General features: G+C 46.8%; 1 protein-coding gene across 1 annotated transcript in view; it reads right to left on the bottom strand.

Annotated features, from left to right (window-relative positions):
- Positions 1 to 23,985, bottom strand: part of LOC108491420 — a 214,815-nt gene that overhangs the window by 66,402 nt on the left and 124,428 nt on the right. The window contains exons 5-6 of the mRNA XM_029569557.1: positions 15,839 to 18,085; positions 13,905 to 14,298 (exon numbers count right to left, since the gene is read on the bottom strand). Of these exons, the coding sequence (XP_029425417.1) occupies positions 18,040 to 18,085 (46 nt within the window). The 3' untranslated portion in view covers positions 13,905 to 14,298; positions 15,839 to 18,039. The remainder of the gene's footprint in view (positions 1 to 13,904; positions 14,299 to 15,838; positions 18,086 to 23,985) is intronic.

The raw sequence follows: 23,985 nt of genomic DNA, 5'->3' as shown, positions 1-23,985 counted from the left end.
GGTGAATCAAAACAGTGGGGAATATCAAAATATAGGTCAGTGAAGTCAACTTTAAGGGCATGCTAATGACCAAATTTAGGAAAATCTGAGAAACAAAATAATTTTGTTCATGAACTGTGACCAATATAACAAGAATTCATAAGACCATACTCATATAAATAATTGATATTTTTAATGGAAAAGAAAGTTCTGCCTTCTAGTATAATTTTAATGTACAGATGTCAACGTCATGATGAAAGAAGAAACACAGTGGAACACCATAGTGATGACTGGCTCAGGCAGGGATTCTCAATGGTATTAAAATTAGTTCAGGTGATAAGAAATAAATCTACAGTTCTGAAGACCCTCCTAATAAAATATCAGGGGAAGATAGAAAATTTACAGCAGAGAAAGCTGGCAGGCTCCATCTAATGAGGCAACAGAAATGAAGACCCAACGACCAGGCTGCCTGAACCTTTGCTCTGAGGAAGACGAGGCGTCTCCTGCTTTAGAGCAACGCTGAGCATCTTTGAGGTTCTGCTATGCTGCAGAATGGAAATCAACGGACACTTCCTTCACTATCTCCAGAGAACAAACACCTAGTAGTGGGATTGGAGGCCAAAGGTGGTATGCACACACTAGACCCAGAGAGGTCTCACCAAACCTTCCTGCACAGAGGTGAGTCCACTCCACCACCAAGAGTGCATGGGAGTACACAGGTCCCCTGCCCTCAAGACACTCTGTCAGAAGGCATAAAGTGGGAAGAAGGAAGTCAGATGAGCAGTCAGCACCTGGGCAGTCTGAGAAGGTGTAGTAGGAGGCAGGTGACCAGGGAGCACCCCAGGTTTTAGACATGGAAGGACGGTCTGCGTTTTGACAGTGTGGAGCAATGGAAGATAACAAGCACAGGTACAAAGAGAACAGGCAAGAGAAGGTAAGACTGAAGCACATTGCTGGACGCGCTCGCCAAGGTTGGCCATTTTGGGATGACTCCAGAGCCTGAGCTTACACTGAGCTCCACCTGGCATCATTTCCATCCCCTGGTCTTAGCTGTAATGATGATGAGCAACCTTCACGCTTCCTGTCACTTTAGATGCATTTAGCAACGGTGAGCAAGTGCAATTATCGTTATTGGTAACACGCTGGGGGCGGGGGGTGAGTGGTTCACCATCAAGACTGTGCTGACACCACCAAAGCCCTGATACAACCAAAACATCCACAGTGTTCACCATCAAGACTGTGCTGACACCACCAAAGCCCTGATACAACCAAAACATCCACAGTGTTCACCATCAAGACTGTGCTGACACCACCAAAGCCCTGATACAACCAAAACATCCACAGTGTTCACCATCAAGACTGTGCTGACACCACCAAAGCCCTGATACAACCAAAACATCCACAGTGTTCACCATCAAGACTGTGCTGACACCACCAAAGCCCTGATACAACCAAAACATCCACAGTGTTCACCATCAAGACTGTGCTGACACCACCAAAGCCCTGATACAACCAAAACATCCACAGTGTTCACCATCAAGACTGTGCTGACACCACCAAAGCCCTGATACAACCAAAACATCCACAGTGTTCACCATCAAGACTGTGCTGACACCACCAAAGCCCTGATACAACCAAAACATCCACAGTGTTCACCATCAAGACTGTGCTGACACCACCAAAGCCCTGATACAACCAAAACATCCACAGTGTTCACCATCAAGACTGTGCTGACACCACCAAAGCCCTGATACAACCAAAACATCCACAGTGTTCACCATCAAGACTGTGCTGACACCACCAAAGCCCTGATACAACCAAAACATCCACAGTGTTCACCATCAAGACTGTGCTGACACCACCAAAGCCCTGATACAACCAAAACATCCACAGTGTTCACCATCAAGACTGTGCTGACACCACCAAAGCCCTGATACAACCAAAACATCCACAGTGTTCACCATCAAGACTGTGCTGACACCACCAAAGCCCTGATACAACCAAAACATCCACAGTGTTCACCATCAAGACTGTGCTGACACCACCAAAGCCCTGATACAACCAAAACATCCACAGTGTTCACCATCAAGACTGTGCTGACACCACCAAAGCCCTGATACAACCAAAACATCCACAGTGTTCACCATCAAGACTGTGCTGACACCACCAAAGCCCTGATACAACCAAAACATCCACAGTGTTCACCATCAAGACTGTGCTGACACCACCAAAGCCCTGATACAACCAAAACATCCACAGTGTTCACCATCAAGACTGTGCTGACACCACCAAAGCCCTGATACAACCAAAACATCCACAGTGTTCACCATCAAGACTGTGCTGACACCACCAAAGCCCTGATACAACCAAAACATCCACAGTGTTCACCATCAAGACTGTGCTGACACCACCAAAGCCCTGATACAACCAAAACATCCACAGTGTTCACCATCAAGACTGTGCTGACACCACCAAAGCCCTGATACAACCAAAACATCCACAGTGTTCACCATCAAGACCAACTGCAGACAACACCACCTACAGAGACGGACTACACTCACAGACTACACAGAGATAGACTACACACAGAGACCGCCTACACATGGAAACAGACTTCACAGAGAGATGGACTACACACTCATAGACTACACAGAGACAGACTACACAGACAGACAACACACAGAGAGACTGCCTATACACTGAGACCAACTACACACAGAAAGACTGACTATATATGGAGACAGACTACACACAGAGATTGCCTACACATGGAAACAGACTACACAGAGAGACAGACTACACACACAGATGACAACACACAGAGAGACTGACTACACATGGAGACAGACTAAATGGAGACAGATTACACATAGAGACAGACTATACACAGAGACCTACTACACATGGAGACAGACTACACACAGAGTAACTCATCTGGGACATTACCCCCTGTACAAAAAGATAAAAGCAAAGTTCAACACTCAACGATGCCACAAATAGAAGGGCTGAAAAAAACAGGAGATGACACCCTGGAAGCCCTCAGGCTAATGCTATGCAGTGACACCCAGGACTTTGGCCCTCAAAGCTCTGACCCATGTTGTGCCTGAATAAAGTGAGCCCTGCAGAGCGAAACCTGCCAAGTTTTTCTAACCAGGTTCCTATAGGCATCATCTTATTATAAGATCTACAGATGTCAACTCACTTGCTCAAGTCACAGAATATTTTTTGAAAGTGGCTTAGAAATCTAGGATAAAACTAGGAGTTCCTAGAGCTACCTTCCTAGGTTGCAAGTCTTCATTACAATTCACAAGAGGTGCACACTGAATCGTGTTCCCTCCCCCAATTCCCATGTCAACATTCCATTCCCTTGTGACTGCATTGGTGATGAGGCTGCTGTAGAAGTTAGGAGGAGCCCTGATCTCCTAGGATAAGAAGAGGCACTGGATGGGACTGGTGAGATGCTTCAGCAGGTAAGGGTACTTGTTCTCAAGCCTGAGGTCCTGAGTTTCATCCTAGGAACCCACGTGGTAGATGGAAAGAACCAAATGCTGCAAGTTGCACTCTGACTTCCATACCTGTGCCTACGTACATCCATACATATACAGTGTATATATATGCATATAAATAAATAAAGTTAAGAAAATTTAAAAGAGCCACTGAGTACTCCCACAGCTGGGCCCTCATCCCTACTATAAAGATACATAAAGGCAGACCCAACAGGTAAGAAAAGACCCTCACCAAAGAATTGAACCTGCTAGCACCTTGACCTTGGATGTCCCAGCACAGAACTGTGAGGACATTTTATATTGCCATCATCCACACTATGAATGTCAGCACAAACCAAGACAGAGCCTCCCCACAACAGCCGGCTTGTTTTCTGTTTTGTGTTGTCCTTATCACTCATAACCCTCTAATCTGTAGAAGTATTTGCTTTTGAGTTATTCAAGTGAATCCCCCCCCCGTATCATTATAAAATGTACAAAACCAAAGACAGTTTATAAAAAAGAAATATGCGAAAGTAAAAGTCACAATAACAACTTCCTCTTCTTCCTCTCTTCCTCTTCTGAAAAAGTAGAGGTGTGAAGGCAGGGTTTCTTGCAGCTCAGACTAACCTCAAATTCACCATGTGGCTGAGGCTGGCCTTGAACTCCTGAACCCAAGCACTGGGATGACAGGTGTACACCGCAGCCACTTAACATTTTCTTCTCCTGTCTGTTGTAAGCTGTATCTACAGTATCTGCCAGTGGGATCTTACTGGGTCTTTGCAGATGCGATCAGGGTTGGAAGGTTGGGAGGCTGATCCATATAAGAGGGGCACAGACACGGGAGAGGAGGCCATGTGAGGCAGCTGGAATGATGCTTGCAAGCTGAGGGGTACCAGAGCTGCTGGCAGCCACACAGGGCAGGGCAGGTTCTTTCCAAGGGTCCTAACAACATCTCCCTGTCACACTTGCTACTTCTAAACCTATGAGAATACATCCCAAGGGACTTCGGCAATTTAACTTATAACAGTTTGCTGAGCAATCCTAGGAACTGGCACACACCGCAGTCAATCTGCATAGTCCAGTCCACCGAACAAGAAAGACTAAGGCATAAAGCCATGTCAGAAAAATACGACTGAAGTTTTGCACACAGTGGGTCATCAATATGACTGTGTTGAATAGAATAGCTGTGGAGTACCATGAATTGCAACAGGTCAGATTTCACCCTGAGAAAAATAAAACGCCATCTTCAGAGTGACAAAAAGATTGTTCACACACCTGGTCAGGAAGGCAAGTTCAGTCAAGGGCTATTTCAAGGGCAGCCTCTGCGGTCTGAGTGTTCGTGTCCCCATAAAACTCACATGTTGACCCCCTAAAATTATGGCACTTGGAAATGGGGACTTTGGGGTGTGATAAGGTTATAGAAGTGGAGCCCTTGTGAATGCAAGTAGGGCCCCAGGGGCCCCAGAGACAGCTGGCCAGCTATGAAGCAGGAACCCTTGCCACAAAGCCAACTCTGTAGGCACAGGATCTGGGACTGTCAGTCTCCAGCAACATCGGAAATAAACTTGTGTTGTTAAGAGACCACAGAGTATACAGTATTTAGTTAGAGCAGGCCCAAAGCAGTAAGACGACAGTAGAGTCGGGAACGACAGAGGACTGGTTTTATTTCTTGGGCAAACCCTTCCTGCCGCTCCTGCTCCATGAGCGTCCGAAAGTGAGAACAGTGAGCCAGGAACAGAAAGTTCTTGCTTCTGGTGGGGGCCTTGGGTGGGTCTGAAGGGTCACAGGAAGTATGTCAATCTGCTTGCTAGGGGCCCTCAAGCATCAGGGCCTCTTCAAAAAGGAAACCCCCCAAGAAGCACCTGGCCTACGTTTTCTCCCCAGGCCTGCCTCATTTCCCCTGTCAGCACAACCCTTGGTCTATTTTGACAAGGCTGTTTCCACCCGACACACTCTCAACGCCCTTACACACAGAGGAGATCTGCCTACCCTGGGGACTGTTGATTGTAGTGGAAAACCCGAAGCCTCACCATCATGTATAGCAGGCTGTGGAGATGGGGGCTGCTTGTGAGGCCCCTGGTCTGTGGACTGGAACATGATGGGCTGCAGCTGGGAAACAGGGCTTCCTGACACGGGCTGCAGAGGGAGTTGGTGTTCCAGGCTGAATGGGAGCTGAGGGGGTCACTGGTGGGTAGCCAGCGTAGTATCACTCTGAACCTCCAAATGACCAGCTGGAATCTGCCTTCAAGCTTAAGCGACCAAAGGCAGTAAGAGCAGATACATACTGTCCAAGCTCAGCAGGGGTCTCAACAAAGGAAGAATTCTCACGGTGACCGTCTTAGAATGTCAGAAAAAGAGTGAACTAAGAATTGAACATGGAAGAGACTAAGAAGGGACCCAGAGGTATTACTCCCCCTTCAGATGGGAGGCAGAGTAGGATTATCAGAACTGAGATGCCCTCCTCTGGCGTTTATCATGTGAGGGGGCACAGTGAAGTTCGGTGCTAGTGTGGGACACAGACAAGAAGCAGCTGTAACTAGACAATGCTGCCAGGGTAGAGAGGTATATAGCCTAGTCCCTGTAGGTCATGGGTTTGAGACTTCTGGCTAAGAAGGGTACCAAGCGGAGAATTCTATGTGAACTCCTCCATCGCTCTCCCTGGTGTGCCACTGCTGTGGGACGGCAGGGCCATTTCTGATGGCATAAGGCAGGGAGGCAGAAGGGTCTGTAAGGAAGGTGCTACAGGAGAGGACCCAAGAAGACAGTAAGGCCAAAAGCTGAGGGAGGACAAAGGAGGGCCATGAGCAAAGCCTGCGAGTGTGTGCCATATCCTGCTGACAAACATTCTGGGCAGCACACATTTTGGAGACTACGACTAAACGTGTCCCACTCATCTTGATTTTATTCAGCGAAGCTTCATTGCTCATAAGACGATGTCTGATGCCCTCAGCCTGACTCTCTCTGCCTCATGTAGATTTTCTGACTTCCCATTCACTGCTTCCCTTGCCAATCAATGTGGGCAAAACCATGAAATCTGCTAAAATGTGTGTGGAATGTGGTAATGGATTAGGACTAGGAACAGTAATATGAGCTCATGGTTAATTTGTCTTAGAAAATGATGAATTCTAATAGTAACACATGTGTTAGCATGCACACAAGTACTTCATATCAGCTGACAAGATGAAATAAAATGACAGCCCGGGAGCTATGAGCATATCCAGCACCCAGGTTTCGCATTCAGCACTAACATATATCAGGGCTCTCTGCTGAAAGGAATGAGTCTTAGAAAATATACAAGACAGGGCCAGTACGTTCTATAGTGCCAGAAAGCACAGAAGTACTAAAAAACAAAGAGAAACTCACACAAGAAGCTATGTCCAAGGGACACAGGAAGTCACTAAAAAAATCTCCCAATAACCAAAGGCAGAAAACCTTGAACAATAAAGTGAAGTCAGAGAGGATTGTAGCCCCAAATACATTTTAAATTATAAAATAAATGCCACTGACATAAATAAATAGATGAGAGAGAAGGAGAAACTTCCCATGTAGAAAACCTGCCAATGATTCGTGTAGCTCTGCTCTCCATGAAGAAGACGGAGCATGAATCTCCACTCCAGCATGGACTGTGCAATGGCTTCCCTCTGAAGGCCACAACAGGGAAAGAGGAAAACAGACAAGCACCAAGCAGCCCCGCTATCCCCACAGCGGACACAGACAGACCCATCCTCTGCCATGTGATCAAGTTAACGTCATCAGTGAAAAGTCATGTTTATATGATTTGATGATTTACCTCCGTGGTTTTCCTTCCCAAACCCCTAACTCCAGTCTACTGATGAGAAATGACAGCAAAATCAGATAAATTCTCACAGAGAGGCATCTGACAGAAGACTGACCAGTCTCCCTCAACTGAAGGTTCAGAGCATCTGGGAATTTATCAGGAGCCTAAGGAGACATGTTGACTAAATGTCACAGGGGCTCCAAGGCAGGAACTGGGGACAGGAGGGAACTAGGTAAAAATTAAAGGAATCTAAAAAACATAAATTTCAGTTAATATGGTATCAGTGGTGTACCTGGGGTATGGGAATTTAAAATTCTTGATAATTTACAATTCTTCTAAACCTCTTATAAAAAATAAAGTTCATTTTCTAAAAGCAAGTGGAGGTGTTTTTGGTTCACTTTTAAGCTCACGAGGAGATGGAGATAGGAGGAGTACAGAAGGGACCATTATGAGATCTGGGTCTTTTCCTTTTATTTCTGACCGTGCCTCACAGTGACTAACTGACACCACTCTCATTAAGTCCTACCAATTTCTCCAGCCTAGAAAATGTATTGCACATGTTAACAGTGAAATGTGGAGGGACGCCAGTGGGCACCTAGTACTTTGCCTTCAGTTACAATTGAGGAAAATCAGCTCAAAGATCTGAAGGTGATGACAGCGCATGTTCCATCTCCATGGCCACTTCTGGAGCATCGTAGTACCATGCAGGGTTACAGACAATGATGTCACCTAGCCCTGAGGAGATCTGCTTTGCAGGAGAGGAAACGAACCTCAAGAGTCAAGAAGCTTCTTCCCAGCTCCAGCACGGGCAGGTGGAAGGGCAGAGACAGCACTCAAGTCTCTTCCCTGGCTCCAAGGCACTGGAGAGTGGGTGTGTTCCAGGTTCTCATTTTAATCCTGGAACACAAGCAGAGAAGAACAGAGCAGGAGAGCAATGAAGAGGGTCCCAAGCAAGGCTCTACTGTCAAGAGGCAGCATCTCCCATGGGACAATGGGGTCAGGGGCACATGGAGATGATGGTTCCTCTGTGTGTGGCATTAAATTAGGTGATCAAATGGTCATCTCAATAGCCTGAAATTGCTTTTAAAAAGTGAGGGCATGGAGATGTGTTGGAAGTCCCTGGAGGAAGTGGGAGGGAAGTTGGGGAAGATATGATCAAGATACATTGTTGGGACTGGAGAGATGGCTCAGTGGTTAAGAGCACTGACTGCTCTTGCAGAGGACCCAGGTTTGATTCCCAGCACCCAATCATTCATAACTATCCAGGCTAACAGTCATCTATAACTCCAGTTCCAGGAGAATTTGACACTCTATTCTGACCTCCATGGGTATTGCATGGCATGGGTTCACTTACATACATGCAGACTCATACACATAAAACTAAAAATAATAAATAAAATATTTTAAAGAGATACATTGTTGACATGTATGCAATTATCAAAAATAAAAGGTATTCTATTAAAAACTGAACTGCAAAAGCCAGGGGAACCAAATAGCTTTGACATCGTGAGCCATATATTCCATCAGAAGACTAACCTTTATCTCTTGGTCTTACTGTGTCTACAATGCTGGGATTACTCCGTGAGCCACTGCATCCAGTTTATATGTTGCGAGGGATTGAACTCAGGGCTTCATACATGCTCATCAAGCACTCTTCCAACTGAGCTACATGTCAGCCTCTTAACAGCTTCCTTTTCATCATACTCATAAGTATTAAAGAGTAATTGAGATAACATATGTTATATGCTATTATGGGACACCATAAACAATATACGTGAGCTATTATTACTACTACCATACGAGCCCTATTAGGAGCAGAATCTTCATCATCATTGCCATCACTACTAGTACCAATCACCCCCACCAGCGCCACTATGGCAGCAAGGAGAGCAGAGCAGCTTATGAGTGGATCGAATACTGTGTTGCGGACTTCGTGAAGTCTATCAGTTCCTCCTCCTCCACTTGGGGCATAAGTGACTGATAGAACACAGACACAACTGAGGGAGTGATCAGAGTCCTACATGAACTGCTGTAACATGGAGAACACATCTTGAAAACAAATCATCCCATGGGTCACAATAGGTAAGACCCAGAGCCCAAGCTCTCTTTCTAGTCCCAGCAGTCTGATGCTGTGAACACATCAGTGTTCAGCAAATACAACTGAGTGAGGCAGAAACAGTAGCAACAATCATTGGGGCTCAGTGTTGGGTAAATATTAAAGCCAGGGTACAGTCAGCAGAGGGTAAGAGCTCACAGTAACTCAACTCAGTCTCCTTGCTGTGAAGCTGGGATTAGAAAGTGGGTGGCTTTGGGTCCACAGCACTGTAACTGCCCTACAGCCTGTGGCCTGAGATGGATGTTATTCAGCTGATCCAGATGTCCAGATATGGTGTATCTCCCCAGTGTGTCAACTCAACAAGATGCTCAGAGAGCTGACTCGGGAGTATTTCTGGAAGGGTCTGTGAGACTGTTTCCAGATGAGATTTTTACCAGGAAGAAGGCTGAGTGAATCCCGTGGCTTGCACCAATGTGGGTGGATACCATCCAGCTTACGGAGGCTCAGAACTCTGTTGACTAGCTGAATAAGGGGAAGGTGGAGTGGGCTGAATTCCTTCTCAACCTGAATGAGACATTCTTCTGCCCTTTGCCTTACAGAATTCTGTCTCTCCAGCTGTCCCTGTGGCTTCCTTAGTTTCCAGATACTCATAGCAAGCACTCAAATTCACAACCTCTATGACACAAGTCAATGCTTTATGAAAAAAATCAATTCTTCTCCATATAGACACATAGATATGTGTCTGCCTTCATCTTCCATTAGTTCTGTTTCTTCAGGGAATCCTAATACTCCCAGTATGCTTTAATGATAGGTAATAGTTTATCTACTGTTAGCACCTCAGCCTGCTGTAGCACTTGACTCATGGTAGAAAGTTGGATGAAGACAAAGAGGAAGGAAGGGAGGGAATTAGAACATGCCATCAGTCACCAGGAAAGGTACTGATGGACAGAGTAGAAGGGGAGGCCTTGCTCTCAGGGGAAATCAAACAGACTCCATGGTGGGCAAGACCCAAGTCTGGTCCTGAAAGATCAGAACACTTTCCACCAAAGCACTGTAGACAGAAAGATGTCCATTCTCAGAAGAAACAGACTTGGGGGTAGAAGGCGGGGCAGAAGGGAGAGAAGGTGGCAGGGAGTGGAGGTGACACGGGGGCGGGGCATGGAGGGGAAGGGGCAGGGAGCAGAGGGGGCACATAGCTGCCGCAGAAGGCAGGAGACAGGCTGGGCATCAGGCAGGGCTTATCAGATTCAAGAGCTAGATGTGGAATCTCTGTAGCCTTATATGAAAGCCATCACAACTAGCCATGGGATTTCAGGCCAGGCAATCTCCCCTAAACTCCAGCTTCTTCATTATAAAACGATAGGAATTCCCTCAGAGTAGGGACAACCACTCTTCCTCCGTATCCCAGGCACCCTGCACAGTGGCAAGCTGCAGAATCTCAGTAAATACAGAGTAATAAAAGTAAATACTTGTGCAATAAAAGAAAGCAGACGGAACGGAAAGAACTTTATGAACTGTAAAGTCCCAAGCAGATGGCAAGGCTTGCTTGTTTTATCTCTCAAAGCAGACAGGGAAGCCCCTGGAGGAAGCCTTGGCATCATCTTCACTTTCGAGACCAAAATCAGCATCCTAAAATTCAGTCCACCCAAGAGCACATTCCCCAAGCATAGCCTTTGAGCTTGTATTGATGCCAAAGACTCAGGTCAATGAGACAAGACCCAGAGCCTTCCGCCAAACATGCACCACCCAGGGAAGAGGCTGATTACCCAGGAAGTGGGTCCTATTTCTGCCATAAGAACAAAGCCCATAGGGGGAGGCAGTGAGTCCTGGAGACTCTACAGCTTGGCCTTGACTCTGATAACACTTCCCACCATAGGGCTAGCTGAGCTGTATGTCCCTCTGTGTGGTCAGCTGCTAGGTAAGCTGGACTGAGACCCACAACTGCTCTTGTCTTCGGGGCACGCTCAGCTGCTACACCCACTTCTGCAGAGCCCAGTGCAGGCGCCACTGAGGAAAGCGTGCGGTCAGCGTGCTTGGGGACAGATGTCATCAGAAGAAATAAAATTAGGCATATTTTCCTCTAGACTTATGAATCCCTCCTCTGCATTTACCTTCTTGGTTTGACGTTCATTGAACTCCGTCTTTAGAACTAAAAATATACTTCAGGTCAAATGCAATGCACGAAAAAACCTCAGTATGAAACCACAAGAAACAGTAATAGAGAAATGGGCCAACACAAGGTATTTTGAAAAGAGTTTCTGTTTCAAGAGCTCCAAGCAGGCCAGCAGTTCTTTTACTACTGTGATCACTGAATACAGGAAACAATCTTTACACATGTACCAGTGTTGGCTCATGTCCACAGACAGGAAGGCAGGTACCACTGAAGCCCTGTTACTAGGGCTGGAGGAGACCAATGAGGGAGTAGTAGGCTTAGAACCAAGCACAGCCAGAAGACTGGGACACCTGCTGCAAGGTAGTGTCTCCTAGACATGACAGGGAAGCTATATCCAAGACATCTCAACAATGTGGGTGCTTAAACAAGACCATTAAATAGACTCAGTAGATTGTACACACACACACACACACACACACACACACACACACACACACACACGCATACATGTAGCAATAATAATTAAAGAAAAGGTCACTGAATTGAGAGGCAGTAGAGGGATGTAGGAAGAGTTAGGAAGAGGAGAGAGGAGTGTAGATATGAGGTAGACATAGTACTCATGTATGAAATTCTCAAAAAAAGAATATAGGCTAATTTTCAAATAATGAACTTAATTAAAATAACAACAACAAGAAGAAAAAGAGTGGCCAGGGGAAGAGAAAATGGGGAGAAACCCAAAGGGCAAGGGGAGGCTCAAAAAGGAAAAGTCAGCTCTCTTTGTCTATTTTCCATTGTTATAACACAATATATGAGTGCATGTACTTTATTAATAAAAGAGGTTCATTTTGTATCATGGTTCTAGAGGCTAGAAAGTACAAGACTGCAACTATATCTAGGCAGCTTCTGATGAGTGTCTCAGGACAGGAAGGGAAGTTCATACAGTAGGAGAAAGAGGGTTCAACTGCCACAATAGGTAACCCATTCCTTTAAAAATGTGAGCATTCATGAGTGTTTCAGCTCTAGTACCCAAAACACCACCCACTACCCCACTTTGCAACACTGCACACTGTGCACTTGATATTCTAACACGTGAACTTTTGGGGGACATGTTCAAACCACAGCACCAGCCAGAAGGGAAAGGGCCCCTCTTGTCATCTGTCCAAGGTTGCACCTGGAGTGAGAGGGAGCAAGACAGAGAAGGTCAAGAGCCAGCTAGGGAAGGGGGTGGAAGAAGTTCCAAAGAACAGGGCTCCTATTCACAGCCATTTCCACCAGGCAAGGTTTGCGATCTTCATGGCGGTCTGATCCCCAGTGGGCCCTGAGAGAAAGGTTAGGAGAGTAGAAGACTTTCCAGGCTCACACAGGCAGTGGGGTGCCATCCAGGTGTGTCTGATTCCACGGTCCTGGTACTGCTCTTCCACCACAAGAACAGAGCACAGAGGCCCCACTCACGGGTGGAAAAGGTATGGCTGTCCCAGTGAAGGGAGAGCATGGCCAGAAGACTCCTGGTATGACATCAGCACAAACAGAACCATACATATGAGTCCTAATGTGGGCTCCAGGGGGCTCCAGCACAGACAGCACTGCCTCAGGACACACTGAGGACTGTGACCCCAGAATTCCTACACTGCTCTATCTTCCTACTTTCAGCAACTAAATTCTAGGGAAATTCCTCCCCTTTCACCAGCACCACACTAGTCATTCATTGGTTCAAATTTCCCCATGCCCACTGAGCAGCCTGGCTTTGACCCAGGCACCAAGCCAGCAATGGGATGTCAGATCATGCTCACTCTAAACAAGTTCTCCATTATGAAGAGCGGCAGGGGGGAGAATAGAAGCTATGCCCAATGCAGAAGCCACAGTGTGACAGTCCCTGCCTTAAACTGCCCACAGTGGTCCAGCACAGGGAGCAATCAGTTCTGCTTGACACCAAGAATTCATAAGCTATGGCCCACACAGGCTTGGTGGCAACACGGAGAGCAGGGCACAGCAAAGACTTCAAAGGGTTCTGACATATAAAAGACACCCTAAATGGTGTCATTGATAAATGTTAAGGCATTAATCAAGGAAAAAAACCCTCTTCTCTTCTTGAGGCATTTCCTGTAGCACAACAGACAGCCCGCTAAGCTCTGCATCTCTGATATTTCATTCAACACCCACGGCACCATGGTAGGAAGAAACCCACACGATGCCTAGTCTACCAAGAAGAGTCCTACGCTCGGTGAGGCTCAGTGAGTTTCTCAAGGGGAGACAGGTATAACAGGAAAGCCCAGGTGTGCTGGAAGGCCTTGGGCCTCACTTCCTACCTTCACCAGGAAAGCTGCAGACTTAGTGTGCCTGAAGCACATGATGGAGGGAGAGGAGGAAACACAGATCAGGCTGGGCAGAAAGGAAGAGCTCACAGCCTGGGTACCCAGAATGTGTTCTGGCCTCAGTACCTCATCATAGGACCCCATCCCACCTTCTGTTCCTCTCCCGGTGTGATCTCCTCACCTCAAAGCGCAACCATCGATCCTCCTAAGAAACAACGGGTTCTCCCTCAGGTAGGAGCAGGGAGTGCATGCTGGGTGGCGAGAGGAAGAAGGCTGAGGAGGTCAGGGTGTTCCCCGGGAAACAACTTCTCAAGCACTTTGGAATGCCAGGGAAGATAGGTGGAGTATTCAGGATTCATACCCCAAGTCCAGCCAGAGAGCCATCAATTCCCAAAGCTGTATGTTGCTTCCACAGTCTCAGGAGAAGTCTTCCCCACGTACCTCAGTTTTCCAGTTCCTCAAACAATCCAGCTAGAGTTCAGGAAAAGATGGTTCTCAAAGTCTTCTGGAGGGCTGAACAGATGCATACTTTTGTTTTGGGTTAAAAGCACATATATCCCAGGTGTAACAGGACACTAGAATATGTAAGAAAAGGAAAGAGAATTCTTAATATCAATACTGAGTGGATTTGGTAGTGAGATGTTTCACGCATTTGAAAAACAAAAACTAAGGGTTGATGAGATGGCTCAGTAGGTAGAGGCACTTGCTGCCATGCCAGAGAACCCGAGTTCAATCCCCAGGAACCGATGGGAGAAAAAGAGAACTGATTCTCATCTCTGATCTCTGCACACCTGCCCACACATATAGAAAGACAGATACATACATGCACAAAGTAAATAAGTAAATAAATAAATACAAAAAAAATTTTTTTTCAAAGAAGAAGAAAAAGAAAAACTAAGTCAGATGTGGCCGGCCACACATGCCTGTAATCCCACACTTGGGAGACAAATGCAGGAGAATTGCTGGGAACATGAGGCTGGCCTAGGCCACATAGTAAGGATAGCCAAAGCTACATATCAAGTTTGGGTCAAAAAAAGAAACAAACACACAAGCCTATATAGTTTTAATATTCCAAATGAGAAATGCCAGAAAACACATTGTGGACCCATTATTTCTTTCCATATTCATTTACTTTGGCAGCTATCGATGCCTGGCCATCCGTGCACCATGGCATATAGGTAGCGCTCACAAGTCAACATGCAGGAATTGGTTCTCTCCTGCCATTATGGTTCTGTGGATTAAACCTGGGTTGTCAGCATATGCCTTTAGCCACTGGATCATCTCACCAGTCCTTTGTATTTTTTATTTTAATTTTGTTTTTTATTGAGCAATTCTTACATGCCAAGCCTGTGTTAGGCATTTAATTCCTGTAAGGTTGGCTTTGATATCCTGTGTTTTCTAAGTCACACAAGCAGCCAGGACCCCAGCTCACAGCTGATCTTCCTGATCACCATGCCCCTACCCATCATGTTCCCCTGCCCTATGAGAGCTTGTTCATTCATCTGATTCTAAGAATTTTAGACACTGAGAAATAAGAAACATATCCTCATTCTGAAAATGACCTGTCTTCTAGCGTCCAGCCCATTCTGTGCACAGTGAGGTGGTGTGGGCCATCCATGAAAGCTGCATGAGAGTAACTGGCTCTAAGTGTTATCAAAGCTCACCACTATCCAGTAGTATGTGATTCATGGGCATTACTCAGGAAACAAAACACCCACTAAAAAGAGTCTTATCCTAAATTACCATTAAGACCACTTTTGGATGTGGCCAAAAGGGCAGAGAGGTGTAGTGAGTGAGGCATGGAAGTCCTGGGTCCCATGAGCTGGGGTGGAACTCCATAAGCTACCCCCACACCCCAAAGCACAGCCTGGTAGACTCAGACATGCCTTTGTCTCCCTTTCCAGGAATGATGACATATGCATTGTATATGTGCCCTGGGGTACCCCTTCCTTGCAGACCTCCTTCATACCTCCCTGCAAACCACCCAGGATATTGGCAATCAGGACACTAATGAGATAGGGGCTGAGTCAGCACTGATTCAGCAGTAAAGGACACTGGAAAGTTCCATGGGGAATTTGCCCTCGACTCTAGGAGCAGCTGGACAACTGCACTTACCACACAGCTGGGGAGCCAAGGGCACATGTCTTGTATTCCTCCTAATGAATTGCCACTCTCTCCTCTGGTGGAATGAGGCCATAATTTGTTTGTCTGAAGCTCTCTGGGTGTCATATTCTCCCCTTTAATGTGCTAGCATCAAGGCAGTCCACCAACTTTGCAAGGCTGAATGAGTTCTCACCTCCCCCCACAGTGCTGGTTTAGTCCATTCAGTGCTCAGAGTCCAGTTCCTAGTAGCTGGAGGTGAAGTCCCCTCCTCCTCCTGAGAAGGTCCTGCTGACTAGGGCTGTACTCGGAAAGACGCCCTCCTGTCCCCAGCACCTCTGCACCCGGCGAGCAGCCACCCACGCATCATGGGCATTACCAGGAAAGCACTTTTGGCCTTACTGTCAAAACGCAAACACTTTGTGACCCCAAAAGGGCAGCAGCACAGCTTCCTGGCTGTCCAGGGGCTTTGAACAGACCGTGCACGGGGCTGTAGCACTACTACTTTGCAAGTCTTCTTAGGAGCCTCAGCAAGAACTTCAGTTTTTTGAGGCTCCGTGTCTTGTCTCCAAGGTGTGTTCTTGGTGTAAAATGAGTCTTAGAGCACGGCAGTCAAAGCACTCAGACATGTCAGCTATTATTAGTGCCACTTAAACCAATACTTCAGACTTAACTGCTTAGTCATGTCCTGACAGGATGAAAGCGTAAAAGGTCTGCCTTTTCCTACCGGATCATAAGTACTCAGGGAAGGGAAGGGAATCAGCGAATCGGCTCATGGGCCAAAGGAACACATGTAAGCCTCCTAACGCTGAAGGCAAGGGTCCTCGGCTGCTGAAGACCTGGTTTACTCATCTTTGAAATGGGATCAGTGACAACAGTACCCACCTCCCCATGGTGCTGGTTGGACAAACTGAGGCAGCACTCGAAGGAGGCCACCCAACGCCAAACAATACATAAGTATGGATGAATCATTGTGTTGCAAGTAGGATCCCTGTTCTGTTGGTAATGAGGGTCAAGAAAACAGTAATAACACAGCACACTAGTTCCTGTTGAAACAAAACAGGACCTCTTTCCAAGACAGCCAAACCGATGAATGCTTTTAATTAATGTTTATAACCACATACAAGGAGCAATGTTCTGTGAAAACTAAGGAACTAAAATTTCTAAGTTTCTCCCAGGAGCTGCAGGTACAGTGTGAGGTAGGAATGGGGTGCTGGGGGCTTGGAATCTCAGGGTGCAGAGTAGGAAGGTCGCAGTCTCACCTCCATAGAACCTGTAGATCACATGCCCCCACAGAGATGAGCCGGAATACAAATACGCACACAAGGTGATAGGACTCACCTGTCCATTTTGAGGGCACTAATCTGAAATCCATCCGGCAACCCCAGCAGGAGAGAGAGGAGGGGTGGCGAGTGAGGCCCAGCACCCAGCATGCTAAGCTGCCTCAACTGTCTTACCATCTCCCCTCTAACATTCTAACAGTGTCCCCAAGGACAGGACATTAGCCTATTTCCCGTCACTTGACCTGGCCAAACAAGTCACGGGTCCACTAAGGATGCTGGCAATATTTCCCTAGTTCTCCCAGGATTGCAAAAGTTTACTGTGGCACCCAAGGCTATGCTGTCTTTTCTGGGGAGCCTCGGTACCTGTAAAAAGTAGATCTAGGCCACCCAAGACTCTCAGGAGGTGAAGAGGCAGAGGACGAGCCTGATCCCAGCCCCTTGGTTCTTCTTCCTGAATCTGCAGTGGAATTTTAAGTATGTTCCAGGGCCCAGGTCCTCCACTCTTCGTTATCTTCTCTGTAGCGAAAGGGGAGGTGCACAGGGTCCAGGATAGGTGGTACCCTGGCAAGGCAGATCTCGATTGTTAAGGTTGGAGACCTGGACACAGTCCGTTGAATCATAGACACACCAGCTCTGCTGCTGACAATGCAGCCTCGTCATCTGGGGCAGCTGGCCTTGAAGGCCACCTGGACACTTGCTCGGGCTGTGCTGGGTGCACAGATGGTAGCCACAACTAGCCAGCCATGGACAGCAGGTCTTATACACTTGGCAGGAAACAGTGAGCCAGCTGGAAAATAAGTGACCACAGGTGGATTTCTGACCTGGAAACCATCCAGACACCATCCTTCCACTGCAGACGGACCATGATGGCGAAGTGGGGCATCTCCAGCAACCAAGGATGGCCAGCGGTGAACCACTCTCCTAAGAAGCTCCTCAGTACAGGCATGGCATTGGAAGGTGTTTGTCCCCTGTAGTCACCCTAGAAAATATCACAAATACAGATAGTCCTGGGTTCTTCAGGAAAGGCAGCCAAATCTGACACCGATCCTAGCTGAATTCTAGGAAATCCAGCTTGGCTGAGCATGAAAGCAACAGGAACTGTCTCAGGTCACTGGCTTCCAGGGTTGAAATCAGCACTCATCGGTTAGCAACTGTGTCACTGTGAACCTGTCACTGTGTCATCTTAACCTCCTTGGTCCCACCTGTATTCAAGGACAGAAAGAGCAGCCACCTTCTTGGATGTGAGTTAAACCTCAGTGTGTGCATAAGTTAACACAGTGTCTGGCTCACAGCAGGAGCCGGACAAACACTGTTATTCTCGGCATCTAATTGCCGTCATTCCCTTGTTTCTACTGTCTAGCAGACTTAGTGAACTGGGTTAATTCTCACAATAAGTGAGTTTTGCTCTCCCAGCACTAGATTAGTTACCAAGTGTGTGAATTGTTGAAAGTGAGGCTGCCCCTGCATCTTCCATGTGCACGCATGCGCCTGCTTGCCTTTCTGACTTCTGCCATGTGATGAGGCAGTGGGAGACCTCATCAGATGAGGTGGCCCAATCATGGACAGCTCAACACCCAGAAATATAAGCCTAAATAAACCTCTTTCCTTTATAATTACTGAGTCTCAAATATTCTGTCATAGCAACAGAAAATAGATTGTTATTCAATCTATTCAAAAAGACACTTATTCAAAATAATTGTTTCATTTTGCTCAATTTAAATACAAAAGAGGAAAAGACATTATCTCAGTTACTGTATGAGATAATTCTTAGCATGAAGTAATGAGCAATCCCATGCTGCACCATGCTTCTTCCCTGGTACACAGCTGTCAATCATTGTGCATCCTTCTGTTTTCAGAATCTGGGTGACCTAAATTTTACAGGGGTGCCAACCTTTTGATATTATGACACGACACTGTCATCGACAAATGTGTTGGATCACATTCATAGGTGTACTGGGATGCATACAGTCCATGGGCCATGAGTCGAACATGCCTGGTTCTCCAAATGATTAAAATAGTGCCATGAATTATGCCTAAAGACTTGATCACTATATGGTGGCTTCAAATGTCCTCAATACTCCAGCACAGCTTGTAGAAGCCAGCTTTCAACAGTTCAACTTGGGCAGCATTGAGTGTTTTCTTCTAGACAGCAACTTTAAGAGAGGGAAAGGGACGGTTATCATCCCTATTTTATAGCTTAAGAAACCAAGGCCCATAAGACTCAAGAACAGTGCCCCAGGTTTATACCGAGGAGAGAGACTAGGAGGTACAGGAGGTGGTCTAGTTCTAGAAGATGGACTCTGAAAGCCAGTACTTCCTCCAAAGGACAGGAAGGATCACCGTGGTCCTATGAAGAAAGGCGATTTTTCTGTGTGAGACCCCTGGGTTCCAAGTCAAGCTCCCTCAGTCAGATGCACAGGTGGGAGGCACCATGGTTTAGTGGCTCCACTTCACTGAGGGATGGAGGAGATAACCGGCATAAATACACTTGCAAGGCGCTGCACAACACTCACTGGTAAGTACGGGAGGAAGAAAGCTCCTGGAAGATCGATGGTGCCAGAGGTCTCTCTGAGCTATTAGCCCCACATCAACTCCTGGTTGTCCACCTCAAACTTTCCTTTTTGTACCAACACTTGCATTCAACTTTCCCTTGCAATCACTCTCCCATCATAGAGGTGTTAAGTGATGAAGTCACCACCAAAAGTAAAGAGTTTCGTTTCTCCAACCCCAAAACCTCCCTTCCTGCCAAGCATGTTTGGGCTTGTCACCCAGAACATCAAAGCCATTGCTTTCCGTAAAAGCCTTTCTGATCACCTGGGTGACCTGTGTAGATAAAAACAACCCACCCCACACTAGGCAGCAGCTCCTTCCTGATATGTCTGGACAGAAGTGAGCAGCTAGAAAAAGGGGCAGACTGTACCAATAAATACTTCCCAAAGAAACACAGGTCCTGCACCTCTTCAAGCCCTTCTTGCAAAGGGAGGCAGTTGGCTTAGGCTATCTCTAGGTCTCTTTCAGGTATGAAAATTACTGATCTCATCTCAAGTGCATTGTATAGAATCTCAACTTACTGAACTGTAATGACAGTTCATTTACATATAGGAAAAAGAAACTAAGCAGTTGCAAATACCCTGGGGCTGTAGTTTTTGGTGACTCACTAAAGAAATGTGTATAGATTATTTCCATCTAGTTCCATTCTCCAATTACTCAAGTGATGGAAAGTCACTAAGCCAATGGGACCCCTGGGGAAGTTCCAGGCTACTGGGGTTCAAACAACAGTGAATATAAGTTTAGCAGGGAGTTTCCCATGATGCACAGGTGCACTGCCAGGTGGACTGTGATGGAGATTCCCTTCCCTGAGACACATAACTTACCCATTCATCTCCCCCTCGTCTCTATAAACTGTCTTCTAGAAAGCCAAGGAAAGACTGCGCCCAGCGTTGGCCTGAAGCCCATGGTTCAGGAAGTCGCACCCCCAGAGTGAAGGCTGCCTCTTCCAGGAAGCCAAGATTGAACCACCGCCTACCTCAAAACCCTAGATTGTAAACCCCATAGCTGTAGTCACAGTGCTTGACAAGTAAAAGGAACTCAGTAGATCATTGCCCAAATAGTAAACACTTCCTGAATGAATTACCCACAGTGCTTCCATAAAGCTTAGGCAATTCCATCCCCTAAATACTGAGTGCTTGTTATGTGCTGGGTACTAAGGATATAATGGGGAATAAAGCAGATATTTGCCCACCCAGTCATCATTTCAAACAGTTGCTGAAAGTGCATGTACCAGACACTCAGCTGTCAGCTTCTTTGGAGATAGCCATAGCTGAACACAGTGACCTTTTCCAGGCAAGACCACATAGTTAGTCACTGATCAACCCTCATCACAATGCAGGGTAATTCTCAGGGGCATTCTAGCTTGTGTGCTGCCATCGGGTTGCCCTTTGACAGAACACGTCACAGCTTGACATCCCACTCTGATCCTAATTTCTTTGCTGAGTTTTCTAACTGTTGACCCCAAGGTGCTCCAGGATAAGCATCCTGCTCTCATTAATCTATATACTGATGGGGGAACACAGTGATAGGAAGCCATCAAGCTCCTGCCACCAAGGCAATGGGTGATAAGTGCTAACCCAAGCTTCAGAATGGGTGCAAGATTTCTCAAATAAGCTATTTCTTGGGTTGTCCACAGTTGCTCTGGGTGTCTAGGCTGCCCACAGGTCCCCGAGAGGCACTTAGGAGCCTCCATTCTGATATTGGTGCAGAAGCAGCCTGGCATCAAGTCTCCCTGCTGAAAAGGTATAGACCGAGGACGACACCCTTACTAGGGACCACCAGACCATTTGAGTGACCTCCTTCCTGGAGGATATGCCTGGAGAAACAGATGGGATGTTGAGGGAAAAGAAAATGAAGAGGAGCTTGGGGTTGATGAGGACACTGAGAAAGGGGTAATGTTTACCTGAGGTAATTGTGAAACAGGTGACGTCATAGCGGCGAAAGCCATACAAGGGATTCCAGAAAACACTGTTGCTACCTTTTGCTTCATGTTACATGTTCCTGAGCTGGGAGCACCTCAACAGCCAAATGTTGGGGGCATTAGAGGTAGCAGGTAGGGATGACAGTTCAAAGAACCAAAGTCCAGGGCAAACCTGGATATCAAGATTAGGTAGAAAGAGATATACATCACAGGGAGGCAGTACAACTCAGAATTTAAGCAGACGGGCTTTGCTGAGTACTGGGCTGGACCAGAGGCCTCACCACTTCCTTCCTGCGTGACATCAGGTACATGGAACAAAGTGCATTTCTCTGAGGCCGGGCCTTTGCAGGGACTCAGGGCAAGGACCCAGGTATCCCCAAACACTTGTAGGACTGAATACAGCACCTGACACCTGTGTGGAGCACCTGACACAGAACACAGTAAGAGGCTGGTGTTAATAGAATCCCAGGCCACACAGCAGGCTTCTCCTGCTGTACTTTCCAAGGGCACAACAAAACTCCCTAGGGTTCACACATTATCCAGAGGACATTTTCTGGAGATTCCATGCAAATAAAAGGGGTAGGGAGCAGGAGAATAGTAACTCAGTTTAATCAAAGTTATCTTTCCTTCAGCCAATTGTTTGTATGTGTAAGGTCCACATGCAGTTTCAGCTGCCAAAGGTGGCTGAGGGCTTTAACAAAGCATGAGCTTCAAACCAAATGTTCATCCTCCACTTGACTGAAGACTGAAGAAAGTCAAGTCAGGAAATCATCTACACTCCCTGAGCAGGGAAAGCTAAAGCTGGAGCCACAGACCAGCTGACTACATAGGTGAAGGCCTAAGGTACTAGAGGACTCTCATACTCTAGGCAAGGCACATGACAACCCAAAGGAAGTCCACAAGTCCTCAGTCCTAAATCCTACTGAACAGAGCAAGTGCGATGCTAAGTGGACGCTCTAATTCACAGCAGATGGCCAGTGCTGCCTCCAGACTTTCTGAAGAACAGAATCTCTTCCCTAGACCCACAGCCCAGAGCTGAGCTGGGCTGGCCAGGGGAACAGCCCAAGGCTCCTGCAGGGTTAGCCTCTGCCAAAACAGCGAGTCAGTAAGGAACGTAGACAAGAACTGACTAGAAGGCTCTATCCAAAGTTGCTTGTGGGTTTCATTCTGTGTCCTCCTCTGAACAGTTTTATGACATCCCATCATACACACACACACACACACACACACACACACACACACACACACACACACAAAGAGGAAGGAGAGAAAAAATATGAAAATGAGTTCTCACAAATGTAAATGCTCTCAAGTGACCCTAGGTCAACTATCAACCCACAGATCAGCCCAGGAAAGGAAGGAAGCCAAGCATGCATTTCATCAAAGAAGAGATCAGGCCTACAGAAATCACTTATTGGGGCCACCCAGCTTCTAGCTTGGGGTTCATCACATGATTGCTGGTTTTAAAAGGAAGCTACTTTATCCTCCCCAGTGGCAGAGTAAAATGAGGCTCAGGGACTTTACTTGAGTTCCCGGTGTGGGAACTGTCATGCATTCACAGTAAGCCCTATATTACCCACCATCTCTAAGTCCCTCTTGCTTTTCTCATATCTTTTCAAGTATAAATCCTTTCAAAAAATATATACAGAGATTTAAGACCACAAGAAAGCCATAAAAAATGCCAGGGAGGTTAGAGGTAGAAGCTTCAGGAGAATGCAAGTAACAGCACCCACCACCAGGATGCTGTAGGGAGGAGCCAGAGGGCCATGCTCCAGAGGACCGAAAGAAACATCATCAGAGGAAGACTCAGCCCCACTAAGCTGAAATTCTACTTCCCCAGCCTGGCTCCCCCACTCAGATGAATGCAAGCATTGCTATACATCTAGGCATGCTCCAGTCGGACAGCAAGCCCCTACAAATTCTACCCTGGCTTCTTATGGCATCTACCCGCCCCCCGCCCCACCAGAACGACTCCGGCTGGAAAAGTGAGGTGAGGGCAGAAAGCATAGACACACAGAACTAAAGAAGCCTGAGGCCCACAGGATGTGGTGGGTGAGGCAGTGAGAGAAAAATCAGAGAAAGCGATCTAGAAACGCAAACAACTGCTCAAATAAAAAGACTTAGCTGGAAGACATGGGACTTTTCTTCTCTCTCTTTTTTTAAAGTAGGATACCCAAAAATAGTTGAAGGAGGTGTATCGCAAAGGTTTTCAAAAAGTCCTGCTTTGCTCATCTGACAAAGCTCGGACGGTGGATTGGGGGGGGCAAGTGTTAAGTTCAAAGTCTCAGAGGCCAGGGCCAGTTGGTGATCTCATGCAGAACCCTCGGTACAGAGTAAGCTGTTTTGGTGCTGCCCTTCGAGCTCACGGGCCAGTGTACAAATCAACATTTCACACAAAGGCTCAATGT

The sequence above is a fragment of the Nannospalax galili genome, unplaced genomic scaffold (assembly GCF_000622305.1).
Source record: "Nannospalax galili isolate Female #2095 unplaced genomic scaffold, S.galili_v1.0 scaffold380, whole genome shotgun sequence".
Classification (NCBI taxonomy): Eukaryota; Metazoa; Chordata; class Mammalia; order Rodentia; family Spalacidae; genus Nannospalax; species Nannospalax galili.
The sequence above is the reverse complement of the archived record's forward strand: the minus strand, read 5'-3'. Positions and strand labels throughout refer to the sequence as shown.